Source organism: Cupressus sempervirens, chromosome 11 (assembly GCF_028749045.1).
Source record: "Cupressus sempervirens isolate cs-2001-9-10 chromosome 11, ASM2874904v1, whole genome shotgun sequence".
In the NCBI taxonomy this organism is placed as follows: Eukaryota; Viridiplantae; Streptophyta; class Pinopsida; order Cupressales; family Cupressaceae; genus Cupressus; species Cupressus sempervirens.
Genome location: NC_143128.1, coordinates 392,549,992 through 392,577,178, shown reverse-complemented (window position 1 = coordinate 392,577,178; position 27,187 = coordinate 392,549,992). Strand labels below are relative to the sequence as shown.

The 27,187-nt window shown below is 35.2% G+C and overlaps 1 protein-coding gene across 1 annotated transcript in view; it reads left to right on the top strand.

The window, feature by feature from the left end:
• LOC149529672 (NAD(P)-binding Rossmann-fold superfamily protein) overlaps nt 1-13,520 on the top strand; it is a 160,825-nt gene extending 147,305 nt beyond the window's left edge. The window contains exons 5-6 of the mRNA XM_089810478.1: nt 2,879-3,032; nt 13,082-13,520. Coding sequence (XP_089666604.1) covers nt 2,879-3,032; nt 13,082-13,317 — 390 coding nt within the window. The 3' untranslated portion in view covers nt 13,318-13,520. The remainder of the gene's footprint in view (nt 1-2,878; nt 3,033-13,081) is intronic.
• Nucleotides 13,521-27,187: the final 13,667 nt, after the last annotated feature.

The window sequence follows — 27,187 nt, the reverse complement described above, 5'->3', positions numbered from 1 at the left end:
ATGCAGTGCTTGAATTTCTCCCTCTTTTTTGGATCGATCCCTTTTGAGATTAGTCAAGATTCTTCTTGAGTGCAACGTTCTTGAGTTGATCAAATTTAGGTAGAGAAGGTTGACTAATGCATTGGATAATTGATTCCTATGAGATTGGTAATCCTCCAAGGGCTATTAGAGAGAGCTCCAGATCATCAACATTATTTCCAATTGTAGAGAGTTGATCTCTTAATTCAGTGATTCTCAAGAAGTAAGATGAAATTGTCTCCCTTTTAATCTTTTTGATATTTAAGTGCTGCTGTTTCAAGGTGAGTAATTTGCTTGCATTGTCGATTTCAAGTGTATTTTGAATGGTCTGAAACATTTCATAATCAGATTCCAGTTTTGATATTGATGGAAGAATGTGATCTTTGACAACATTAATGATTATTTTCTTAGCCTTGTTGTTGTGTCTCTTCTAGGGTGTCTTATTTGGTTCATTTTCAGGCATCTTAATGTCGTCTTCTATGTCAGAATCCAATTTAAGTTCTTTAAGTATTGCTATAATCCTCATTTTCTATGAAACAAAATTTGAAGTGCCTTCGAGTCTATCCTCAAATCTAATGCCATTCACCATGATTGCTTCTTCTTTAAAATTTTGATTGTAAATTTGAATTTTGGACTCAAATTTTACTATATTTATTCTTCTCTAGCTAGGCTCTGATACCATGTTAAGGTATATCTATCTAAATAGAGAAAAGAATAGTTTTATAATTTCAAAGTATGTCTGAAGAACAATATTATAGTCCTTTGATGCTTTCAGATTTTAATCTCAGTTTGATTCTCTTTATTGCAACTGAGATATGATCTCAGAAAATTCTGAGAATCAATTAATTGCAAAGTAATATATGCAAGAGTATATACCTATACTATGTATATCCTTTATTGCAGCACATTGTAATCTTAACTTGACTGATATGTAAGTATATTATCGAATGCTTGCCTTGTAGATGAGATTGCCGTGTGATTGATGTCATGTCAAAACAAGCACTGATAGTAATATTAATACATTTCTAATAGATGTATTCACATAGGGGTATGACCTTGATGTGGCTCATGCCAAGTAGGGTCACAACCTTATGTGGATGTGACTATCTGTTTAGCACCGATAATATAAATATTGTTATACGAGAACTATCATTACCACTATATAATGTAAGAACCAATATATATGTCTGTTCAATTAGCATATGCAATACCCAGTCATTGGGTGAGTATAAGGAAGTTTATTCTGCCTAATTTAGACAAAGATTCACTAATATGTATGTGATTACATTTGATCTTTTATATATATATATATATATATATATATATATATATATATATATATATATATATATATATATATATATATATATATATATATATATATATAAAATCTTTCTTTCACACAATTATACATATTATTTAAATCAATTTTCCATATAGTATCATATGCTTCAATCTCAACGAAGCTACTTCCTCAACATATATCTACACTTCATAAATGTTTTGATGTTTAGTGAAATCACAAATTTCAATCAGTGAGGTGAAGTAAAAATTGCAATTTAGATGGTAACCAACTCATGAAACTGCGCTAAGGCAAAAAAATAGAAAAAAATCATGTGTTTTTGTGTGGCATGCTAAGTTGGAAACTCAACCAAATATGGGAAAGCAGTCTCTGAACTATGCTTTGAGTCAAACACATGGATTTCATAGCTTCCAAGGATGAGGTGAGGAAAATCAGTGCCAAAGTGGCAAAAAACAAGTGTAAAAACAGGATCAGTAGGATAGGTAAATAGACTTAAGGAACTATTGGATTTTTTTGGTTTCAAGTTTGGTAGAAATGTGCACTTCAAGTGGTAGGTTATTATTGAAAATGCAGACAACATATGAGTGAAGGAAAAATGTAAAAGGAAATTGCTATAATTTGTTTGGCTGTGCTGAAAAAATCCCACATTTCAATTGACAATAAGGTTATGAAATCATGCCTGAAAGAGGTGAATGCCATGTGATATGGAACCTTTTTTCAGTGGCCAAACCAACTATAAATTTGACCAAACATGGAAGATTTATTGGTGATCTTCACCAAGCATGTGAGTAAAGGAAAACATAAAAGAAAATTGCATGATTTGCTTGACGATTTCAAGGATGTAGGATCTGAAGATTAGCTCAACACCCTAGGATCATCTGCAGAAACAAAGATTACCTTCCACAAGAGAGTACACAAGAAATAAGGTCCCTTGATATTAAGATTGATGATTACAACTTGGTTGTAGAGCCAATGTGAAAGATATGATTAGAACTTTTAATGTGGAAGCAAACTCAACATTTTTACAAAATAACTATAAGCAAAACCCCAGGTCTTATATAAGAAATTAAAATACCTTGGGGAAGCTAACTCCTTACTAAATAAACACTTAAATACTAGAGTAAGTCACGAAAGGGAGTTTTCTATCAATGTAAACCTTAGATATTTGAAAAAAATTAAATACTAAAATATGCCGTCGCTAAAGTGACGTTTTAAAAATGTAAACCTTACATGTTTTCAACAAATATATTTTCATTCATTGTAGCCAAAATTTCATTTACTGGATCAATGCAAGGACCATCTCAGGGCTGATGTTCTTATCATTTCCTCATACATTCTTTGAAGACTGGCACTTCCATTTACAGTTTAATATACTATTCTATATCAATTGTATTTTATTAAACTTTAAAGACATGAATTTCAAGAAATTTGAATTATTACGAAGGATGCCATTTTAATTTTTTACTTTCATTTATTGACTTTCTTCTCATTATGATTGGTTTAGGGATTGACATGGTATAGTTCTCATGTGTTAAATATCTCACTTTCCATTTCCAGCACATGTGGCCACTATTAAAGGTAGGGGGAGGACAAGGTTCTGGAAGAGAAACTGCCATTGTCGCGAACTTGAGTGCTAGGGTGGGTTCCATTGGTGATAACAGATTAGGTGGATGGCATTCATATCGAGCCTCAAAAACAGCCCTCAATCAATGTAAGTAAATTCATATGCTTTGCAGTATTGCTACTATTCCTCCGTTTAATCTTGCCAGTGGTTCATAGTCTGAATCATCTTATTGTATAAATAAACTAATTTTTTAGTCCAATTTCTGTTGCAAATAAATTATTCTCTTTTCGATATGTTATGTGGTAAATAATATAATATAAATGTGAACATGGAGAAGTAGTACTGAATACACAAGACAAGCAACTTAATGGCCCTTTCAATCTTTTATAATTAATGATGTAAGAGATATAATTATCGGCTGTTGTATTCTGAGAAAACCAAAAGGATTGATTGGCTCTTGTAAGAGAGATGATTGCACTCAATAAAAATATCTCTTATAATTGTCTCAGCAATCGAAGCAAAAGTATTCTGAGAAAATCAAAGATGAAATTCGAGGGAGATCAGTGATGTAAAATTTATACTATTGAAAATTATTTTGAGGTATTTCTTATATTATATAACGGAATTATTTGGTTAAATTGTAAGGAACAATAATTGCAAATATTATGTAGAGATCTTTTGAATGTATGAAATTATAAGTGGTTGAGTTCCACTGTATTTGTGGCTTTTTCCTTTTAACTCACTACAATCCTTGTGTCTTCGACCATGAGTGTATGGTACTATAGGGAGTGTGGTTGGCAACCATGTATTGTTTTAGAGACATAGTTGATGTTAAAGATTCTTTTATGTATCTCCTCCTTACAAGCATCGACTCAGTTATTATATAAACATTCAATCGTATCAAAGCATTCATATAATTTTATTTTCAACAAGTTTTAAAGATTTTGCCAACTTTTAGTTCACAAGATTTAAATTCGCTATAGAAAAGCTTTGAACCAAACAATCAAGGTTCAAGGAAGGTTCAAAATTTGGCTTAGCAAAGCCTAAAGTGTAGGGGAATTGAAGTTATTTTTGTTCGTATGTCAAAACTGATTGGTAATCCTGTTGGAGAATTGGCAAAGTTGTTATATACATATCATCAATTACTCTTGTACTCCAAATGCAAAAGATAAACCCCTTGTGCAATTCGATGCTAGTCTAAAATGATTTTATCTTCTTTGACAAGAAGTCCAATTAGACACGAATGCATAAACCCTTATATATTTCACATTATTCCTGTTTATCAAATAAAGAATGCTGCAAAAATTCTAATGCATAAGCTTTGTTGGAAATAATTTAAATCACCTTATTAATTATAGGGGAGAAATCAAAATTGTATTTTATTTTCTTTACATTGAATAAACACAAATAAATATATTTTATTTAAAATATAAATATTGATTCATAATACAAATCAATCTTTATAATTCATATTTACCCTTACAAGATCTGAATGTCTTTTATAATTCTTCTTCCAAATATCTCTTGTTTATTGTTTTTTTCCCTTGTTTCATTTTCAATAATGTTTTTTCACTTGTGTCATTCTCAATCATGTTAGCTTCTTAGTTATATTTGATTATATAAGTGAACGTGACTTTTTAAGTGAGGAGGCATTCCTTTTCAAAAATTAAATCACACCTTTTAAAGTAAATTATCACTTAATAAACAAATAGTCCTCGTGATTGATTTTTTTTATTATCTTATTAACAATATCAATGCCCCGTATTAATGATTTCTTTGGCTGCTCCCAACGGCATTCACAGGCTCCGAAAATTTGGTTTGAATATATATATGTATGTGTGTGTATATATATATTTTAATACTTGCTGATCTTATGCAAACAGAGGCTTATATTCCATTCACTCATAACGTGGTCAACATCCTTTCCAACACTATGTGAGATGGATAGCATCGTGAGTTTAAACCTGCACATATCAGGATGGAATCTTTTAGTATCTCAGCGGTCATTCTCTTTTTTCATCTTTCCTTGACATGGTGGAATTTACGTTCAACTGCATATAAGACTTGGCATAGCATTATTTCCATCTTACATATTCCATGATTTATTCTTAGTAGCGCTCGGGAGATTTGGGGGTTGTGGCAGACAAATCTCTTTTGGTAATGTATGCTTCCAACTAACTCTAGGCTTCAAGACGGAAAATTACCTATTCACAATTCCTTGACTATTTGGACTCCGTCATTGGGGAAGATACTTTGCAAAATTCCTTCATCAACTTCATGCCTTGAGCATATTTATAACATCTCCGTGCGTGTTTTCCTTTTACTTCGTTCCCACATCACCATGAAACTATGCTGGTTATGTAATGGCTAATAACATGGATGATCACTGTAGAATTGGTCTGGGCATGTGAAGGATTCTTCAAATTTGACTGACATACATTAATAGCTTGTTTCATGCCACTCAAATTATAACGTTTTCCATTTGAGTGTGGCAGGGAAATACCCATGATTGCCAAGGGTCTCAAATTCAGTCTTCATCATCTGCAATAGTTTTTGTGATTTTTGTGAGTACATTCTACATGTGAATACCTTCTCCTTCTAGACATACATTACTACTTGTGCATGAATTGTATCTTGAATGCTCTACTGTGGAATTTTGAAAAGTCTACTATCGATGTTCTTGAATGTCTACTATCGATGTTCTTGAATGTTCTTGAATGGAATTTCAAGGTGGCGAGTTTCTTGAAAATATTTAGTGAGTGGTGTCATATGTTTTAGAAGTAATATCAAGCCAGTAATCTTATATAGTTTGTAAAGGGGTCGTAATAGTCTCATCAATTTTGTATGTTCAATTCAACCCTCTCTGTGACATAGAGAGCTTTGTTTACACAAGCACTTTAGATCGTAAGGTTTATGCCATAAGTACTTCACATTTGATACATCAGTTTTAACATCTATTTTCTTATATGAGAATTTACAATATTTGGTCACAATTTGCTGGCTTCACATTTTTCCATAATCTTGTTGCTTGATTAGCGATTTTGAGTTTGATGACCTCCATGTGAAAAATCAACAATTGCAGTCACTGATTATTAATCTCCTATCATAAACGATTATTAAACTGCTGACAATAAATTCCCTAGCTAATATCGAAAAATAACACAACTGCAACTTCACTTATAAAATACGGAAAGAAATGCGCAACACAATGAACACAATATTTTCGGACAAATTGTCCTTGGAAAAACCCCCAAGGGAAAACCAGTTCTACAGATGAGAAATTATATTAAACTTCAGCAAATCAAGAGATACAAAATTCCTTGCCTCTTACTAGCAGAACTTCGACAACCTCCTAATTTCTCCCGCTGATGTTCTCCACTGCTATCCCCACGCTAACACTACGCCCTTGCTAACACTGTAAGACTGTTTGCTAACACTGCAAACATTTCTCCAAAACTTCATGTTCTCCAAATGACTCAATGACCCCTATTTATACTACCCTATTGGAAAAACCAACGACCGAGATTAAATCAAACCAACGGCTGAGATTAAGACAACTCGACAACGAATAATAGAATTGGTTGCGAGGTGTCCAAAAGGGAATCACTAAAATTAGTAAATAATTATCTTTGCAATAACCATTTACTAATTCTTGGCAAGTGGACAAACATCTGTCCAAATCACCCATAACTAATGCTGCTATACATAGATAAGGACGAACAACTATCCAAGTTACCCATAAATACAACTGCTATTTCCGGGTCAGAAATAACAACTGTCTAACTAACAATAATTAACATTGCATACATTGCTTTGGCTAAAATCCGTTGTTAGTGTTTGGAAATCATAGTAGCAAAAATTTATCTACTATCAAGTTTAGATATTTGGTGATACTTTCCACATATCCTGTATATGAATTTTCTAATGGTGATTAGCAAAATCGTCCCTTACTCGATAATAGCTTTATTGACAGGATGATAATATATATATATATATATATATATATGACGTCTTTTTCCTTTCTAAGTAATATTTGTGTTAGTTCCTTAATCTTTTCAGTGTGATATCACATTTAATCTATTTCTTTGATCTTGGTCTAAGAACTATAAACTATAACATAGATTGTATTAATAGGTTTGTGTTAAAATTCATTGATCTTTATTGTTTCTAGAGTTTCTAAAATCAAATCCTTCTATGAGATGATTTATTGAAACCTACATCCTCTTTATGGTTCTTGATTCCTTTTTTTATATTAGTAGGAAAGTTTTAAAATGAATACTAGTCATCTTTCTTGTTAGTGTTGATAAATCTCTCCTCATTTTGAACTAAATTTATCCTTCTTAGTTAAAAAGTCAAAATAGTAAGAAGAACTTGTCTGTGAGACCATTATGTAAAGCAAATGTGACCCATCTCTAGACTTTGTCTAATTATATTATAGATTTATAATGCTAGAATTGAGTTCTAGGTTATCCTTATTAGGCTGGTTTTATTTTTGTAAAATATCCTCTCCCTCTACACCTTTGTTAGTGAGGGTATTTGACTCTTTATTTCCTTCTCGATAAATATGCTTTATGATTATCTCCTAAAATTCGTCAAGTATGTTTAATGCATATTAAAGTTTTGAGTTGAGAATCCAATTAGGGGTTTTTCTTTTCCTTAATGTGTTTAAGATAATTTGAGAATCACTTTTGTTAAAGTTTATTAATGCCCATTTCTCTGCTAAGTTTTAAGCTTCGACTAGTGCTTCTAACTCTGCTAGATTATTGGACATTACTCTAAAGGGCTTGACACGTTTTATTAAATAGGTATCTTTATTTGAGTGAATAACACAACCTAAGCATGCGGGACTTGGGTTACCCCTAGTAGCACCATCAAAATTTAGCTTTGCCCATCCTGTTGAAGGAGGTTCCCATTTCCATTCTAAACTAGCAAGTTTGTTTGATTTTGGGTAAGTGATTGGTGGGTTAATTAAGTTTAATCAGTTCTTGTGTATTTCTGCATCCCATTCAATGCAGGGCCTTTCCTCCCTATAAAGGTTCTTGAGATTATTATTAGCGACCTCTGTAATGCTTACCTCCAACTTATTGAGGAAAGTTGGTAGATCCATCCTCTCATTGCATAATATCCTTCTATTCCTTTCTTTCCATAATTCCCATATAAGTATGGAAGGGGATATTTTCCATAGGTTGCTATAAACCCTGGAACATTTGAGTTTAGGCCAGATACTTAGAAGATTTAAAAGATTGCGAGGAAATGCTTTTTTCAGTTTAATTTCTAACATAACCATAACCAACTATTCCTAGCATATGGATAGTTGAAGAGAACATGTTCTGTTGTCTTAGAATCGTTCTCGCATAATGGGCAACTTGATGGTTCTTCAAAACACATCTTAGAGAATCTATCTGTTGTTGGAATTCTTTTTTGGAGGGCAACCTAGAGGAAATTTCACACCTTTCAAGGCATGCTGAATCCCAAGATAGGTTAAGAGGGATATTGATCTTTTTCCATTGTTGGTAGATTATAATCTTTTCGTATCCCTTTTTTAACTTTATAATTTCCATTTTTTGAGGCTCCCCATATTAGTTTATCATCATTATCTTTGTGATATACTTGTCTTTTGTTTAGAAATTGATTAAATATGTTTTTCTCTAGAATTGTTAGTAGTGTCTTCAAGGGATTTGCATTGCCAACCTCCATAGTGGATATCATTTACTTTAATTTTATAATTGCTAAGTTGTTGCCCCTTAGAGAGGAAAGTATTTTTCATGTTGGCTGGTAGGTTAAAACTATTTGGTGAAGGAACCCCATCTCATGAATCGTCCCAAAATAACGCATCCTAACCTAAACCGACATCCCATGTTAGATTATTATCTATTAGTGAGCGACAATTCATCATAAAGTTCTAGATTCTAGATCCTTTTGATAGATTTTTAGTACAAAACAAGGAAAGGGGATAAGAGTTTAAATATTTATGAAATAGAATTTAGCCCATTTACTTTTGTATTTTTTGTACATTCCTCAAATAAGTTTTTGTCCAAAAGCCTCATTTTTCCATCTCCAATTCTTTATTCCTAACCCTCCATATTCTTTAGGTCTACAAATACTTTCCCATTTTATCAAGGCTTTTTTCTTCTTATATGTGGTACCTTGCCAAAAAAAGTTTTTTAGTTTAGAACTTAATTTCCTTTTTACCAGTTTTGGGTAAGGAGAGACAAGACATTTGATATATGTCAATAGATGATAAAACTGCTTTGATCATGGTTGTCCTACCTGCTTTGGTTAGCCATTTTCCTTTTCAACTATCCATTTTTTGTCTATTTTTTCCATGACCATATTCTAGTTTTTTCTTCTATGGCGCCGTTTTCAAACTGTATTTTTGAGATATTTGCATGGAAAAGTTATTTTCCTATACCCCATTATATCACACATATTTTTCTTTGTTTCATCACTTATGTTAATGAAGAAGATCATTGATTTGTTTGCATTAACTTTTTGGCCTAACACATCCACGTAAGTTTTTATTATTTGCTTGAAATTTTGAGGCTCTTCCATAATTCTTTTCCTTGATAAAATGGTGTCGTTTGCAAATTGTTGATGAGTTATTTGAGGGAGTTCCTTTGTTACTGTAATACCTCTAATCTTCCCTTATGTTCGAGCTTTTTTTATAACTTTGCCAAATGCTTATGCCATGATGATGAAGAGAAAGGGAGAAATGGGCCCCCCTTGCCTAATTCCTCTCGATATGCTTAATAACCTTCAAGAGTGCCATTTATGAGAGGGAAATTTTGGGTGTCAAGTTGCAGTTAAATATTAAGTTGGTCCATTGACGAGAGAAGCCAAAAGCTTCAGTGTTTTGCATAGGAATCTCCAATCTACTTTATCGTAGGCTTTTCAGATTCTAACTTTATTAGCATACACAACTCCTTTTAATTTGTACCAGATATATTAATTCTTGAACTATCATATTACCATAACAAATTGACCTGTTGGGAATGAAGTATGTATATTCTTGTTAAATGAGCTTTGGTAAAAAAACACAAGTCTGTTAGCTAACAATTTGGACAGGATTTTATAGATAGTATTGTATAAACCTACAGGCTTGAAATCACCTAGCTCCTCATGTTCAATTAATAGAGATTCAGAGTTTCTAGTTGCTTCAATAGCCTCCCATAGTCGTGTCCTAATATATCCCAACATTTTTGAAAGAAGAAGGCGTGAAAACCATCTGAGCTCAGTGATTTGTCTAGGTTGAGTTTGAAAAGAGCTTCATTTATTTCTTCCTCAGTGAATTTCTTATTTAGATTTTAGTTTCTTCTACAATTATTATTTTAGGGATTAAACCTAACATCTTGTTATGGGTTGTTAGATTTGTGGACTCAAAATTGTTTAGGATATCAGAAAAATATTTGACAAAGGTTTCAACTATCTCATTTGGGTTTTTAGTTATATTATCACCCACATTATCATTTATTTTAACTATTCTATTGATATTTCTCTTCTTAGTAATGCTATTATGGATTTTTTTTGTATTTCTATATTCTTCTGGTAGCCATGTCTCTCTTGATTTCGACTTCTAGAAAATTTCTTTTTTTGCTAATATGTCTACTGTTTTGGCTAATAATTATTTTTCTTGGATATATTTATCGATGTCTATACCCATTTTGATGATTTCTTCCTTAAGTCTTTTTTGGTTCAGCTTCATTTTCTAGTTTTTCTTTGAATATATTATTGAAGTGGTCTTTGTTACATTTATTAATTTTATCTTTTAATGATTTTAGTTTACTTGTAAAGAAGAACATCTTTGATCCTTCAAATTTCTCTCTGTGTTGGCATTGATATATATTTTTAAGGAAGTCGTTATCTAAAAATCACATTTTTTCACATCTGAAAGGATTTCTTGTTGATTAATGTTGTTCACCTATCTCTAGCATAACAAGGAAGTGATCTGATCATGCTCTAGGAAGAATGAAAGAGCTAAAAGGATAGTTAAATGTAATTGAAATGCTTTTAAATATGAACCTATCCAATCTTTTCGCTATGTAACATAAACTAGCTCACTTGCTATTCCATGTAAACACCCCATTAAAGGATAGGATATCTAGTAGGATGCCCCTTGTAAACTATTCTTTGAAAGCTAACATTGTTTGTGTGATAGCTTTGGATCCACCTACATTTTCTTATAAGTTTAGAATAGCATTAAAACCTCCCCAATAAAGACATTCTCTGTAGAGTTTACCTCTGTGAAATTATTGATCTCACTCCACATTGTTTTCTTATGCAACCTGAACTTCTTATTTATGAGTTCAAATGCGTCTGTTTGAGCTACCTGAAGTGGCCTTCGAAAAACCCAAAATTCCTCATTGGCTCTATTTTGTAGAAGGATATAAAACAATAAAAACCACATGATGAAGCCATACAAGGTGGAATTGTGATGAAATGACTAAGAGAATAGAATGCTTGCAAGACAAAGATGGAAAGAAACATTTAAATGGTGCTTTTCCAATAGTGGCTATTATGTGTAGAACAATATGAAATGGAAGTTCCTATTCTAGTTTAAGATGTTTCCACCAAACTTGAGCGCATCAATTACGAAGTATCTAGTAGAGACATAATGAATTTGGCAAAGGATGATGTAATGAGTTTGTGTCTTTTGAGGTAATTATTTTTCATCGAGCATTTTGGAATTTTTTTATTGACAAATTACATGTAATTGAAAAATTAAGTTGTAATTGCAAGTGACCTCATCAGTAAAGTTATTACATGCAATTAAATTACATGTTAGGTACATTAGGCCTTGCAGTTCGAATAAGTTAAAGTTAGTTATATAGTAGGTCAAAGTTTGTTGGGTTTCTCCCACCTTTTTCTTTTAGTTGTTCGCCTATATATAGGAGAGAGCCTCATTGTAATATTCATCTTTTGGGAAGGCAATAAACTCTATATTTTTGTTTACGCCTCTAAGACTTTGAGCTTACTTGTAAATTAGATTGCTTTCAATAAAAGAGTTAGGTCATTTTGAGACTTTATGCCAATCTAGGTTACTATGTGATGGCATATTCTTGAGACAATTGTGAGTGTTATGCTTTTGTTCAAGAGGGATTGAAACTCAATTTTGCAGACTTTGAGTTGCATATTGTGTTCAAAATTATATTTTGTTTCCAAATGTTCTTGTAGGCTTAATATGAAGCTATTGTAGAACACATAGACAAGGAGGTGAAATATATGCTAGAGATGTTGAGCTATACATATGTTTTATCCTTGCTGTTGAATTCTTATATGGAGTTGTGGAAAGACTTTGAACTTTCATGAGCTTCTTGTTTTACTTCACTAAAGGGAAAAAAAAAATTGTTTTGCAATTGATCCTTAAAACTGTCAAATGCAAAACACTCACCCAAAAAACATCAAAAGTCCATTTCCATTCCTTGCTAGATCAAAGTTGCTCCTTTTAAGACCACACAAATATAGTTTGAGACTATTTCCATGGGGCACCATTTTACTCTCTTGCTAGAGGTTTTCAAGTCACTTATCCTATTAATGAGACATTTTCATTCATTAATTACATGTATTCAACCATTACATATTAGTTTATGGAATTGAATTATAGAATGGTGAACTAATTAACCATACAACAATATTCTATATTACAAGAAAATTAAGCAATTGGTTACATTGAGCATTATTGTATCAAAAACATAACTTTACAAGATGCACTCTATTTTCTTTTAGATAAAAATTATAACTAGTATTGAAAAATATCAAATGTTTTATGGAACTATTAGTTCATAAAATATTCTATGTTATCTTATATAATGATATTTGAAGAGATCTTCAAAGAGATGAGTTATCTTTGTTTGAGAAAAGCTACAACATTTAATCTAATTTCTCTCTCAATTGCTATGTATAGTTTTGTCAAATAATGAAATCATAATATACATTAACAATGATCCATGATTTAAGATGCATTTTATAGGTATATGTCAGTAACCAAAAAATCACATTTAAGGTACTTGAATATCTTATTTCCTTTTGGAGGAAGTATGAAGTTTACAATAAAAGATGTAATTAAGTGTCACATTTTGTCTATTTATTCTCTATAAATTGTGTTTTATTTTTAACTTAAATATTAATATTGCTCAAAGTAATTCCTATCTTATCTTGTTTCCAAGAAAGAAAAGCTAACCGTGTCCATGTTTTTGAAGTGACCAAGAACATATCTTTGGAATTTGAACGTCAAAAGGAACCAATCATATGCTTATTATTACACCCTGGAACTGTCAATACAGATCTTTCAAGGCCATATCAACAAAATGTGCCTTCTGCTAAATTATTTACAACAAAATTCTCTGTAGAAAAACTATTGTGTATCATTGATGGTTCTAAAGCAAGTGATAATGGAAAGTTCTTAGCTTGGGATGGGCAAGAGATACCATGGTAGGTGTTGGTAGTCCTTGCAAGGTTTATTTTGTTTCGATAAAGGTAATTATTTCCCATTTGTGAATTTCCCATATGAAGGTAATGTTGAGGTTCCATATTAATGAGAATATATGTATTAAACCACAAGCTTATCTTTACTATTTTTATATATATTACAAACTATGTCAATGCATATTCAAATATTGAGGAACCTTTTTTCAAAAATATTTGATCCATTTTTTCTATAGTTGGGTTTCTAAATATTCTCTCACAAATTTTGATTAATTTCAACTATTTTATCTTCAGACATGAAAGAAGTCTCACATTCTCTTACAAAATATGATCTATTTTTTTAATTTGAAAGAAAAGTAAGGGTTTTTGGAAGTGTCCCCATATGTTCAATAAAAGAATGATGATAATGAACAAAACACGAACAAGCCCAAAGGAAGGATGGTCATGAGAGGACCAAATAAAATATTTATATTAAACTTCAATATTGATGAGAACTTTTTTATATACACTACAAATTATGCATATTTGGAAATTAAGTTGAAAAATACTTGTTATGATGCTTCTTCACTTGGGTTTAGGTTTGTCAAATATTCTCACTTTTTCGTATATTTAACTAATTTATCTTAGAAATTAATTGAACATTAAAGAAGTGAAGGGCATTTTTTTCGAAGTTTAAGACAAGGGGTTTTGAAAGGGTCCTCATTCCTTTGACAAGAAAAGTATGTAAATACAACAAAATAAGAATAAAAATCTCCAAGGAAGGTGGTCCATGATGGAACCAATGTCGCAAACCCAATATTGCCTCAACCATGTACTATTCATCTTTAAAAAACGCAGCAGTTTTTTATCCAAAAATTGAAAATGGGCTTTTGTGGTCGTATTCTCTTCCGTTGTTGGTGGAGTACTTGATTTATGATGAAGTTTCTTCAAATAGTTTTAGGACATCTAATAAGCCTTAATAAATTTCATACGTAATACATAGTTTTGAATGATGCATATGTTGACTTGCACCACCTTTTTCAGATTACTCTTGATTCCTTACAATTGTGGCAAGTCTTTCTTTCTGATTTGCTTTTTCGTTCAAGTGATGGATGTTTTTTAAAACATCCTAATTCTTCTTGTTTGGCTTGACTTGCACCTAGTTAAAGGTTCTGATTTTGAATTCGCATTGATCATTCCAGTTTGTATATTTAATCTACTTGTAATATGTGCCTTATATCCCCTTGGTCTTTGCCTTATTTTGCATTTGAATATAAGATTGTGAAGAGAGAATAGAAGAAGCTAACTTATATTGTAATAGATACATTCAATGACACAAAATATAGGTTGTATGCTTGTAATATTCACTTCTAAAAACTAGTCTAACACAATCTACACTACAAAGATATTAAAAATACGTAGATGGATAAATTTGCTCACAAATATAAATGGTACATACCCATTTGCTATAAATGATTGCAATGATAATAATTACTAAGTGCAAGTTTTGAAAATTGTAGGTCCTAACTAGTATATTCCAAATGGTACAATTGGGTTAGAAATGACAAATAACAACCAAACTCTTTTGTGAATGCTATGATGAGCAAGATGAACCCAAATGACGCTTTACAATCCATATGTTGATCCTCGAAATAATATGGTTAGCTAGGAATGATTTGGCCAAAAAAAAAGATACAACTAGCAAAATAGAAGTTTAATCCTTCTCAATCTTTTCCAAAATCATTCTTTAAAATTTTGATGTGCAATAAGCTTCGTGCATTTGAAAACGTAAAAGCTAGTACGCCCAAATGAGACCTCTGAATGAAGACATTGGATTATTCTCTAGGTTATGTCTCTCAACAACTTGGAGCGTGTTGCTTGCAAGAGGTTTGTTCATAGAGAAATAGAGATGACGAACCAATCTCCTTCAAATAGATGTGATATCAAAAGTCACTCAACATGCCCAAACTAGAGGTCCAAATCTTCCTTTATAGAATTTTCGAAAATTAAAAAATCAATTTCCCTATATGTTTGGGAATGCTTTTTTAACTTTTGGAATTGCCTTTTGTTTTGGGTTGAATAAGGGGTCGAAATCGGAAGCTTTGTGATAAGTATGTTAGAAATAATACAGTCACATAGTTTTCTTTATCTATTGCTCCTCACTTTGAGGAAGTTGAAGATCCTTTATCCTTGTACTTTTGAGGGTTTAGTCCCTAAGAGTCATCATGTTTTCCTTTGCTTCCTCATCATCCTCTGACTCAACCTATGTATCCTTCTTAGGCATTGCAATTTCCTATTTTCTTTATAAATCTTCAACTTTGCTCACTATTTTTTTCTACCTCTTCCAATAGTTCGTCTTCTTCCTCATTTTCTTCAGGAGATTCCTTGCTTCCTAGGCCCTTTACTTTTATCATATTATATTGATAAACCATCACTAATTCTTTTGAATTTTTCTGGTCTAAACCATTTTTAGTAATATATTATTATGAGGATATGTGTTCTTTTGACCATCCTTCTCTTGTCAATCTCTCAATCCTTCTAACCTTCCTTCAAATGTCTATCTGAGATGATTGCCCTTCGCATCCATCTTGGCTAATCATTTGCTAAACTATTCCCATCTATTTAGATGTAGTTAATTGTAACCTACTTAATTTTTTTAATCAAAGATAACAACAGTTCCAAAAGAGAATGTAGTCTCTAATTATGGGGTAGTTTTGAACCTTGCCACATTTATCACAATTATCAAGTCCCCTTCAATTTCCATTGCTGAATTCAATTCTAAGTATAGTGATATTCCTACTAATAAAGCTTTGAATTTTGCCACAATATGATATCCTCAGCCAGGAGTAGTCCTAACTTTGCTATAGTTTCTCCATTGCTAGAGTGAATGATGCATCAAACACCCAATGAGTTAGGGTTTCCTCTAGAGCCCCCATTAAAGTTTAAGTTGTACCAACTATTGTTTTCAAGAGACCACTTACATCTTTCTCTATTCTTTGAGCTTACTTGCGCTCCTTTACCTGTTCGGACCAATTTTTAAACATAAGATCATCCCATCTTGTGTAAAACTTTGGGGAAGATTTTTGAATTGACATTTGCTAATTTAGTGTTTCTATTGCTATTGCTTTTGTCTTATTTAATAATGAAACTATGCCCTACCTTTGTCTTGGAAGATTCTCCTATTTCTTTCCTTCCACACTTTCAAAATAAGGATGACAGGTGATATAAGCCACAAGTTTCCACTTACTCCATTCATTAATTGCCATAATTGAAGAAGGGACACAATATCATTGGGAAATCAAGAAAGACACCCTATTGTGATGAAAAAGGATAGTTCAGTTTAGATGATTGACATCCTCGTCATGGAGTTGGCAAAGAGGGCATATTGATGGCCCTTAAATCCTCAACCTTTAAATTTGTCTATTGTTAGGATTTTCCCTTGTAGCTCTGCCCAAGAAAATACTCTTCCTTTTTGGTAAGATCTTCTTCTCTTCTTGTCAACTGCTGTAATAGTAATGGCTCTTTATGGTCATTACCTGGTCTTTTTCAGGATGTGGTGGGGTCTTCAGATATTTTGGCCGTTACTGAGACTCATGAGAGCCCTATGCGTCCTCTTCTAGGTTATCATGGTTATCAGTGGTTGTCAGTGTGTAGAGATGAGGTTCAGACGTTTGGTTGGGTCTGTGGGTCTGGGGGTGTTGCTTGTTTGGTTCGAGATGATATTTTCAGGGTTATGTCGGTTGTTCACTCTGATGCCTTTGCCAGATTTATGTGGGTCCGGATTGGTCGGCAGAAATATAGACAAAGAGATATTTTTATTGCTGTTTGTTATTTTCCTCCGACCTCTTCTTCCTATGTTATTCATGATCCGGAGGATGGCGATCCCTATTTTGACGTTCAGGAGAGTATTTTGCAGTTTGAGGCTTTAGGAGATATTGTTATTCTTGGTGATTTCAATGCTCATACCAAGGATCGTCAGATCCCTTTACGTGATTGTGGCTCTGATTCGAACTGCATTTCTGAGTTAGATCCGACTACTATGGGCCTGCAACGCACTTCAGAGGATGTTCTTGGGCTGTTCTCTGTTTATGGTCGCCACCTCCTCCAGCTTTGTGAATCTTCTGGGTTGTTGATCTTGAATGGTTTATCCTTCCTTCTTGGATCAATTCTCTTTACCTGCTGGCAGTACTGTGGTGGTGCGAGTGTTGTTGACTATGTCATTTCCTATCCTCCTTTCATTTCTTCCATTCGCAGTTTCACCATTTCGTGTCTTCTGCTAGCCAATCATGCTCTTCTTAGCATTTCTATTTGCATTTCACCCCATCCTTCCCCATGCTTGCTTTGCCTTACTTGTACTGTCTCCCTTCCTACTCGCTTCCATTACCCTGAGAGTGATGGTGAGCTCTTTACTTATCACCTTAGGTGTCTTTTGTCACTCGCTAGTTTTGATGACTCGCTAGCTGCCTCTAACATGTTTGATTCGCTTGCCTTTGCTATATGGGATTTTGCTCTCCTTTCTATTCCCCACCGTTCCCCTCTCTCTCATAGCTAAGCGTCAGAATACCTATCCTATGAATAAATGGTTTGATGCTGATTGCAAAAATGTCCATCACTCTATTCGTGTTGTCTTTGAGGCTGTCTCCTGTCTTTACCCATCTGCGTGTTTCTTATCTTCGTTTTCTTCGTCATAAGAAACGTTCCTTTGCCTCTTTTCAGTGTAGAACTATTTGCTCCATGCTTATTTAGAATCCCCAAATCTTCTGGCATACCCTTTTCCCTCATTGCTCGCCCCCATCCTCCACTCTTGACTATCATTCTCTGACCTCCCACATCATGTCGCTTTATGACATTCCTGGGCAACCTCCTCTCTACTCCACTCCACCTCCCCATTGCCATTTGTTCACCTATTCTAGCATTATGGAGGCCATTAGATCTTTGAGATGCAATAGAGGAACTGATGAAGAGGGTTTTTAGACATAACTTTTCAAACTTGGTGCTTTAGTTCTTGGATCTTACCTTCCTACACTCTTTAATAGAGTGGTTTGCACTGGGTTTCCTGATTCCTGGTCTAGACATGTTGTTTATCCTATTCACAAGTTTAGGCCTGTTTCTGATCTAGGAAATTACAAAACTATTATGATTGGTCATACTTTTGCCAAACTTTATGGCACTTCTCTGAACACCATGTTATCCAATGAGCTTGATAGACGGGGATGTAGGGCGAGAGGTCAAGTTGGCTTTCGGGAAAACTACCAGACTATGGATCATGTTTTTACACTACGAGCTATCATTGGGGAGGCTAGACACCGCTCTTAGAAGGTCTATTGTTGTTTTGTGGACTTCCGTAAGGCTTTTGATTATGTTCCTAGGTTGGCTTTATTTCAGCGGTTTTAGGAGATTGGAATTTTAGATATGTTACAGATTGCTATTTTGAGACTTTATGAGAAGGTTATTGGTAGGCTTAAAACTCTGGAGGGCTTTTCTGATCCAATTCAGAGCACCATTGGCGTGAAGTAGGGTTGTCCTCTTTCCCCTACACTGTTTGGCTTGTATATTGATGAGTTGGAGGATTTCCTTATGAAATCCTCTCAACTAGGAGATGGGTGTTATTTACATCAGGTTCTGATCTCTATTCTCCTCTTTGCTGATGATGTCGTTCTCTTGGCCTCTTCTCTCGATAGCTTACAGAGACTCCTTGATAGTCTTACTTCTTTCTATACTCAGGGATAGCTTGTGGTCAATTTATCTCAGACATGGGTTATGATCTTTAACTATTTAAAGAGCTCTCATCTCCATTTCTTCTTCTAGGGGAAGGAGGTTGAGATTACTCTCTCTCACATGTATCTTGGTGTGAAGTTCTCAGGACCATGTTTCAGTTTGAAACCTGCTATTCAGTTTAGAGTCAGTAAGGGTATGGGCTCCCTGGCTTTGCTGGAGAGACAATGCTTCAGGCATCATTTTCAGGATATTTCATCCAAGTAGTCCCTTTTTGACTCCTTACTTCATCCGACAGTCCTTTATGGTTCTGTGGTTTGGGGACGTTCTTTTATTACTTCTGAATAGGCTTCTATTGAGCGGGTCCAGACACTGTTATTGCATCGTATCATTAGGTGTCACAGATTCACCCCTCACAACATTGTTTTAGCGGAGTTTAGTGCTCATCCTCTCAAACTTGTCATTATTTTTGACTTGATTTGGTTTTTTTCATCAGCTTCGTGGTTTTATGGAGATAGGTGTTGATCGACATAGATACTCTTTTTTGGCATATTTTTCTTTGGTGGAGATTATGAGATCTGACACTTCTGCTAGATCAAGATGCTGGTATGCTCAGGGCACCTCTTTGTTGGGTTTGATCGGGATTGAGATTGATCGTCTTCCTCCCTATCAGTTTTCGTTGGATGCCTCGGCTCATCTTCTTCCCTCTCGTCAGTAGTTGAATGAGCATGTCAGACATGATATCTATAGGCAGTATATTACCACTACTTGGTGTCATCCCCTGGGTGGTTTGTGACCTAAGATGGCCTTCTATGCTGAGCATTTTCTTGTTATTCAGGATGGTATTGTTGTTCACCCTGCCTATCTTTACCGGCGTTGGAATCATGCATTACGGTTCTCTTTGGGCTCTTTTAGGGTTGGTTCTCATTGTCTTAGGGCTCAGACTGATCACCATATGGATCAGGCTGATCGATTATGCCAGTTATGCACTTTGATGGATGTTGAGACCGAGACTCACTTCATATTTTGTTGTCCTCATTACTATGAAATCAGAGGGAGATTCTATTGCCTTTTCAGAGACTGTTCTTCTCTCTCGATGTTCTTCAGTTATATTGATCAGCGATGTTTAGCACTTTATCTTCGGGAGGCCACCCATCTTCGAGAGAATACCCTGCAGTCCTTTCATTAGAGACAAGACTTCTGATCAGCTCATTACCACCTTTTTCTCTCCCTTGTCTCCTTCGCGGGGTTTGAAAGGGCCTTCCAGTACTTCACATTCCAGATCTGTCAGACATTGTACTAGTCTCTACAGGCTAAATTAGTCCTATAGGGGTTCTTCACGACATCCGAAGACTATGGATTGTCCATGGATGTACCTCTCTATTACGGATTTCTTTGTGACAATAAACGACCCTTAGTCCTTTCCTTGTCTTTCTTTCTTCTTGTTGCTTTGTTTCCTTTTCAGTCACTGTTTGGTGCCTTTGCTTGGCTGGCTCTTCTGTTTGTATGCTTAGTCCCATAAACCATTTTGGTTTTTCGTGGACATTAATAATTTTATCTTATCTTTGGTCCAGTATAACTAAATTGGTAGTTGAAATTTACTATGGTTATGTTGTTTGGAGACTATTTTGTACCCTTCCTTTAAATTGTATTTCCTTGGCCTTGCACCATTCCATAGGATTTCATCACTACCTTGAGTAAGAGTGGAAAACCTATCTTTTAGTATTTTATTTAAGTTATCCATGTCTTGATGATGCAAGTTTAGACCATCTAATTGTTTCCATTAACGCATATCCTCGGGTTAGGCTCTAGAATTGTAATCTAGTGCTTGACATATTTTCCATAGCTTTCATGGCATACGTTTTTTAATGCTTTCTAAACTCATTAGTTGATTGATAAAAGGATTTCCTCCCCATTAATCATACAAAAAAATGACTTTATTTCGCTCGTTTATGTCGCATGTGATGTGGTCTAGTATTATTTTGCTAGACTTAGATACGAAGATCCTTATCTAGGGTCCTCTTGGGAATTTTAGTACTGTGAAGACCTCCCAATTTAGATTGGCAAGTTTTTTTTTTTTTTTTTTTTATAAAGATTATGCCCATTTGAGATGTTGTTCATGATGAATTTTCAAAAAAATGTTGCCCCTAAAACTTGGTTTTGATACGCTTGATATTTTATATTTGTTCCTCCCTATTCCAATGGTTTGCAAATTTTATCTCAAGCTATTAACACAGATTTATTTTTGGTATTTGTTTTTTATTAAGAAAATAGGTTTTGAAGGGAACTTGAAACCCAAATACAAATAGGTGTAAAAGTAAACACCTGCAAACCAAACCTGAAAGATAAACAATACGCACTACAAAGTGACACATGATAGAGACACATCGAGACTAAGATAGAAAGGGGATGTAAAACAACTCACAAATCCCACAAGACGAACTGGTGGTTCAAGAAAGGATAAGTACTTAGCAATTTGGCCACCCATCAGGACAAGAAATATTAAGATTTTCTTTAACCCCCAACTTGTGGGCATTATAAGAAGAATAAGAGGGATTTTTTTTGAATTTTTTCCTTTAACCGTGATCCATGCCTGCTTGATATTAGCTGACATAGAAGGCCAGGCCAACAAATCAATATAACCATCAGGACAAGCAAAACCAATATCAAATTTGATAGGATCAGTAGAGGCAACTCCAACAACACATCAGTATAGGGACATTACAGAAGCCACCATACAATCTCTACCACCCAGAACGCCCTGTTGAGCTAAACCGACATAATTGGTCATAATCTAATCAATAGGAATAGAAACATCAGAATCTACAATGACATAATCAACCACAAAAAGGTCCTTATGACCGACCTCAACAACTTGTATAGCAGAAGGGACAACAACAATGTCTTGATGTTGAGAAAGATCAACATCTTGGGTAGCATCCACTTTAGATTCAAGCACTTTAACCATCGTATAATGTTGTCGTTGAGCCCCCAACCACCAAGTGGGCTTCTTGGAATTGATCTTTTCAACCACACAATTTACTACAACATGCCTAGTATTAAAGCATTGCTTGCATCTAAACAATAACAGGCTTTCACAATCTAACAATTGGATCCAAGAGCGAATAGGGCCACTGAGTTTAACCTCTACCGAAAGGCTTTTTGGAGCATCTATATAACCAAGTATCCTTGCATAGGTGGAGTGCAATTTACCAAAGGATTATGAATCCACCATTAAAAAATCACCTAAAGGCTCTTCAACTTCCTCAAGCAGAGAATCACGCTAGAGATGAAGAGTGAGGTTAGGAAGGCGAACCTAGATGGGCATTTTGTAAAAAGATGTAGTGATTGGATTAAAGTCCTTGTGCCAAGGTTTAACCATCAAAGAGAAATAGTTATCCCAAATGAAAAAATGATCACATAAAATCGCTTGCCTATCTTTCGAATTATCAAATCTGGCAAAAGAAACCCCTTGCCAAGGGAAAGATCTGAACAGAGTTGGTCAAGTATTGATCCCAATACTATGAGATCCAAGCATGGAGCTCCTTGAGATAGAGACAAAAACCCCTAAATCAGCAAATAAGTGCATCCACTTCAAGAGCCTCAGTGTGTTGCTCAATCTTTGAAACTATATCTTTATTCAGATTGACAGAAATAGGTTTGCACGTAGTAAAGGGTTTAGAGACCGTTGACTCAGTGACAACCCCAAAACCATCGCCATTGCATAGAGATTGGGCGTAAGATGGCCCAACCGAACCCCCAGAGCTACCTTCCAAACCCCAACCTTCTGCATGATAGCAACATTCGTAGCAGAATGAGACCTAGAAAAACCACCGTTTGAGAAGAGTGCTTCCCAGGCACCTGTCGGAGCATACCACCAGTCGAAAAAGGGGATGAAGATCCAGCGTTTGCCAGACCATGACTGCACATTGTGGGAACAAGGCCACCCCCCGAAGCAGTACTAGAGGAAACGGGTTCCGCAGCCAAAGGATCCCCAACCTACATATCCTTGGCACATGCCGCATGAGACACTTCAGCTGTAGGCAGAGTACCAGAGCCGATAGGCAAATCAGTAGCCGTTAATGGGGTGAAAGAGATCAACGCAACACAGGGGACAAAATGCACGCACCCGGTGGTTTTCAAAACATTCGCATAGCGAGGGCCCATGTTTTTTGAGATTATTCAATGTATAAGACTGTCAACTATGATATCAATGTTATTGTTGGTATGTGTTACTTGCCAAAAGAATTTCCTCATTTTCTTTGTAGTGTCCGTACAACTAGCTGCTGGTAATGAGATGCACGCTGCTATGTGCCTCTATATCTAGGGGTCATTTGGATTTCTTTGTCAGATCTTGTTGTAAACATGTTGTCCCTCACAATTGAAATCTATACCTGGACCTCTTTCATACAGTCATTAATCCTTCATATGGATGATATGCACTTGAACATTTTGATCATGTTTTGATTCCATAGATGACCCCCAACCATCCTGTTGAATTTGAGAGAACACCATGACTGAATTTTTTTCTTTTGTTGTTGAAACATTATAGTCTTTTACTCTTATTTCTAAATGAAATTACAAAACCTTCTACATGGTCATTATTTACATGTGCCTATTTCTTGCATTGCTCTTGTCCAAAAAAAAAATTGGCATCATAATTGTATCTTTTGACTATAGTTGACCCTTCTCATGATATATTGCTTTGACATTTGTCGATACTAATGTGATCATCCACAAAATGATGAAATAGTTGTCCTTTATCATTGCATTGCTTCTACTATTTACTTCCTTGTGTAATGGTTGATGCACCTTTTCGACATGTAATCCATGTCAATTGCTTGTTCATGAATCTTGATTATTGTATTTCATTGTCATTGCTGCTACGAATTCCTATTCCCTCTATGATCCTCAACTTTCTCTCATGGAAAACTTAAAGTTTTGTTGATCTCCAGTAGTTGTTGAAACTAAGAACATGGTGTCCTATAGAGACCTGAAAGGTTTTACTGCAAAATGCCATGTACCTTTGACAATTGAAAAATCGTGTCTTCAAACTACTCCAAATTGGAGTCAAAAGGTTTCACAACTGAATATGTGTTCATTTAATGATTCGAGACAAAAAAATTCATTGATCAACAATTGGTGAATGTTGGAAGGTTTCATAAATCAAGAACATGTCCCTTCAACAACATAAGTCTTCAATCATCTGTACAACTAATATAAACTAGTTAGAAGATTTCATAGACATAATTAGTATGTCCCTTCAATAATTGCATGGTCTTTACACTTGTATAGGTGCGCATAACATAAACTACTTTGAATGAGTGAATGTTAGCAATAGAAGTAACATGAATATATCGTTCATTACTTAGTTTGTAAAATTAATCCTTCTCTCACTATTTTTCCATTCATGATGCAAGCTTGGGTCTACATTAGCTAGATCAAAAAGAATTTTCATTACCAAGTGATAGAGGACTTCTCCCCCCCTATTGTTGTTGTTAATGTTTATCCATTCAAAGCTATTTTCATTTAGATTTTACTATTTTAGTAGATGTAACGACTTGTGTGGATCTATTTTTTTTTGGAAAAATATGTTTTTATTCTTCTATTATGTCTTAATAAAAGACTTATAGCTAGTCTTGTAATGATGAATTCACTATATATCTCATTTTAAATTGTGAATAAAATTATTTGTGCGTTTCTTTGCATTTTTGTCTTGTTTTAGATTAAGGTAAAAGCAGGTTTTGAAGGGGCCCCGAAACCCATTACATCAAAGAGAAAGATAAACCATTAAGCACAACCAGGTTTTAAAAGGACCTGAAACCAGCCAAACAACTAAACCAGGTTTTGCAGGGACCTGAAACCAGCAGATATGACCACTAAAATTAACCAAAAACTCTAGAATCTGAAAGGACAAACAGACTGGAGCAAAGCAGCCAGGAAGGCTATCCAAACCAGATACCAGAAAACTAGTGACAAGACCATAACACCAACCCAGAAGAACCAGTCAGCATAAGGGAACAAAAGATTATCCTTTTAAAATGAGGTTACCCTTACGCGACTGAAGGGTCATATCTAAAGGGGGAGCAGAAGGCTTAGCCTTCTTCCTTTTAATCGCTATCCAACCCTCCTCAAACTTCGCTGCCTCGGTCACCCAATCCTCAGAGGACAAAGAGCCATGGATCCCAGGGGACGCAGAGGCCTCAGCAACCCTATGAGAGACAGACGACAACTGACCCCTAGGAGGGTCAACCGAAGCAGGGGGAGAGACCAAATCCTTTACCACCAGCTTGGAAAGAACGCTGCCCACAGCCACAGTATCCACAGGATGAGATGCCAAAGCAACCTCCGCAACCACCGGCACGAAAGGAACACTAACCTCAACCTTTGAAACCGCAGGAGCAACCGAGGATTGTTTCACCGTATAATGCTCAGAGGAGGCCCCAGTCCACCAAGAGGGGGAACGCCTGGGTTTGGATTTCCCAGCTACACAACGAGCAACAACGTGACTCGTCAAGTGGCATTTCTTGCAACGAAAAGGGATTCCCTCGAAATCCAACATTTGAGACCAAGACCCCCTCGGGGAATCCAAACAGACCGCCTCAGGAAGACCTTTAGAAACATCCAAGTCAACAAGGAAGTGAGCACAAGTTGAGTGGAAAATATCCGAAGTGTCAGCATCCACATATAAGAAATCCCTAATAGCATTCCCAATAGATTCAAAAACTGAATCCTGCCAAAGATGAATCGGAAGATTAGGGAGCCGAACCCAGATAGGGTACTTATTAAAGGATTTCGAGAGAGGATCAAAATCCATATGCCACGGTTTGGCCATAAGTGGAAATCTGCCCTGCCAAGAGAAATTATTGTGACATAAAATAATCTTCCTCTCATTAGAATCTTGAAACTTAGCTATAAAGAAACCTTTAGCACACGGAAATATGTGAACATTATTATCAATCAGTGGCAACCAGTTCTTGGAGATCCAGCCATGTAGATCAGCAAGGGAGGGCCAATAGCCACGGAAGCGAAAAATTGCAGCAAAAGAAGAAAGGTCATCTACCGTTTGGAAAATGTCTTCAACTGAATCTAGATCCAAAGGGACCCTAATAGGCTTTAAAGCACTTACAGGTGAAACCAAAGAGGGGCCAGATGAGTTAACATGAGGGAAAGCACCATGAAGCCTAGCCTCAAAGGCGGCAACGTCAGCAAAAGTTCTTCCCCCAGAACCAAAAGAGCCTGAACCAAGAGTAGGAGAACCAGAGGCCGATAGAGGGGCAAACGGGACCCTACCCCCATCCGCAGAAGAGGTCGGGCGAGATGCAGAAAGAGCCTTAGCCCCACCCACATAAGAAGCCCCACTCGCAGGAGGAGCGGGAGTGACTCCAACAGCCACACTGGAACAGGACGGAGACAGGGGAGTCGCAGCAGATCTTCCAGTTTGAAAAAGCGCTTGGGCGGGAGAGCGGGGAGAGCGGCCCATTCTATTTTTCTATCAGCATTTTTGTCTTGTTAATGCAATCAATAATTATTTTTTTAGTGTGTTTTCTTTTATATCTTAGAAGAAAACAATCCCACCTTAAAATATACTTCAATTAAATAACAACACAACAACAATTTATCCATTCTTAAGCAATCTGTAAATAAAATGGTAACAATAAGTATTTCACATATATGCCTACATATATTACCAATCTCTTAATAATTATTATCCACTACTATGATATGCGATTTGTAGGCTCGTTTCTCCCTTCACCCTCTAATAATTTTCCAAACACCATTGGATTGTCATGTCCTATTATTGTTACTAGCTTCTAATCTTGGGTTCCTTTTCCATCGTGTTGCCCCATATTTGTATGTAGAAGAACCATCATTTTAACTAGAGACATAGGATGTCTTAAAACACCAATCAGTTAAGAAAAGAAAAATTCCTCTTGTTAACTATTAGCTCCTAAGTTGATAGAATTTTAATAACCTTTTAAAAGCAGAGAATACCTAGGAGCTAGCTAAAAACCATAATAAGTATTCTGGGGAAAAAATTATAAGGACCAACTGGCAGGATCCTACAATGCCTTATCCACTTCGAACTCTACAAAATTTAGGTGGGTTTACCTAGGAATTCATTTTCTCCCTCCAATTCTCATGTCTTTATGTGAACTCCAATATAATAGATAGTTTTCCTCATA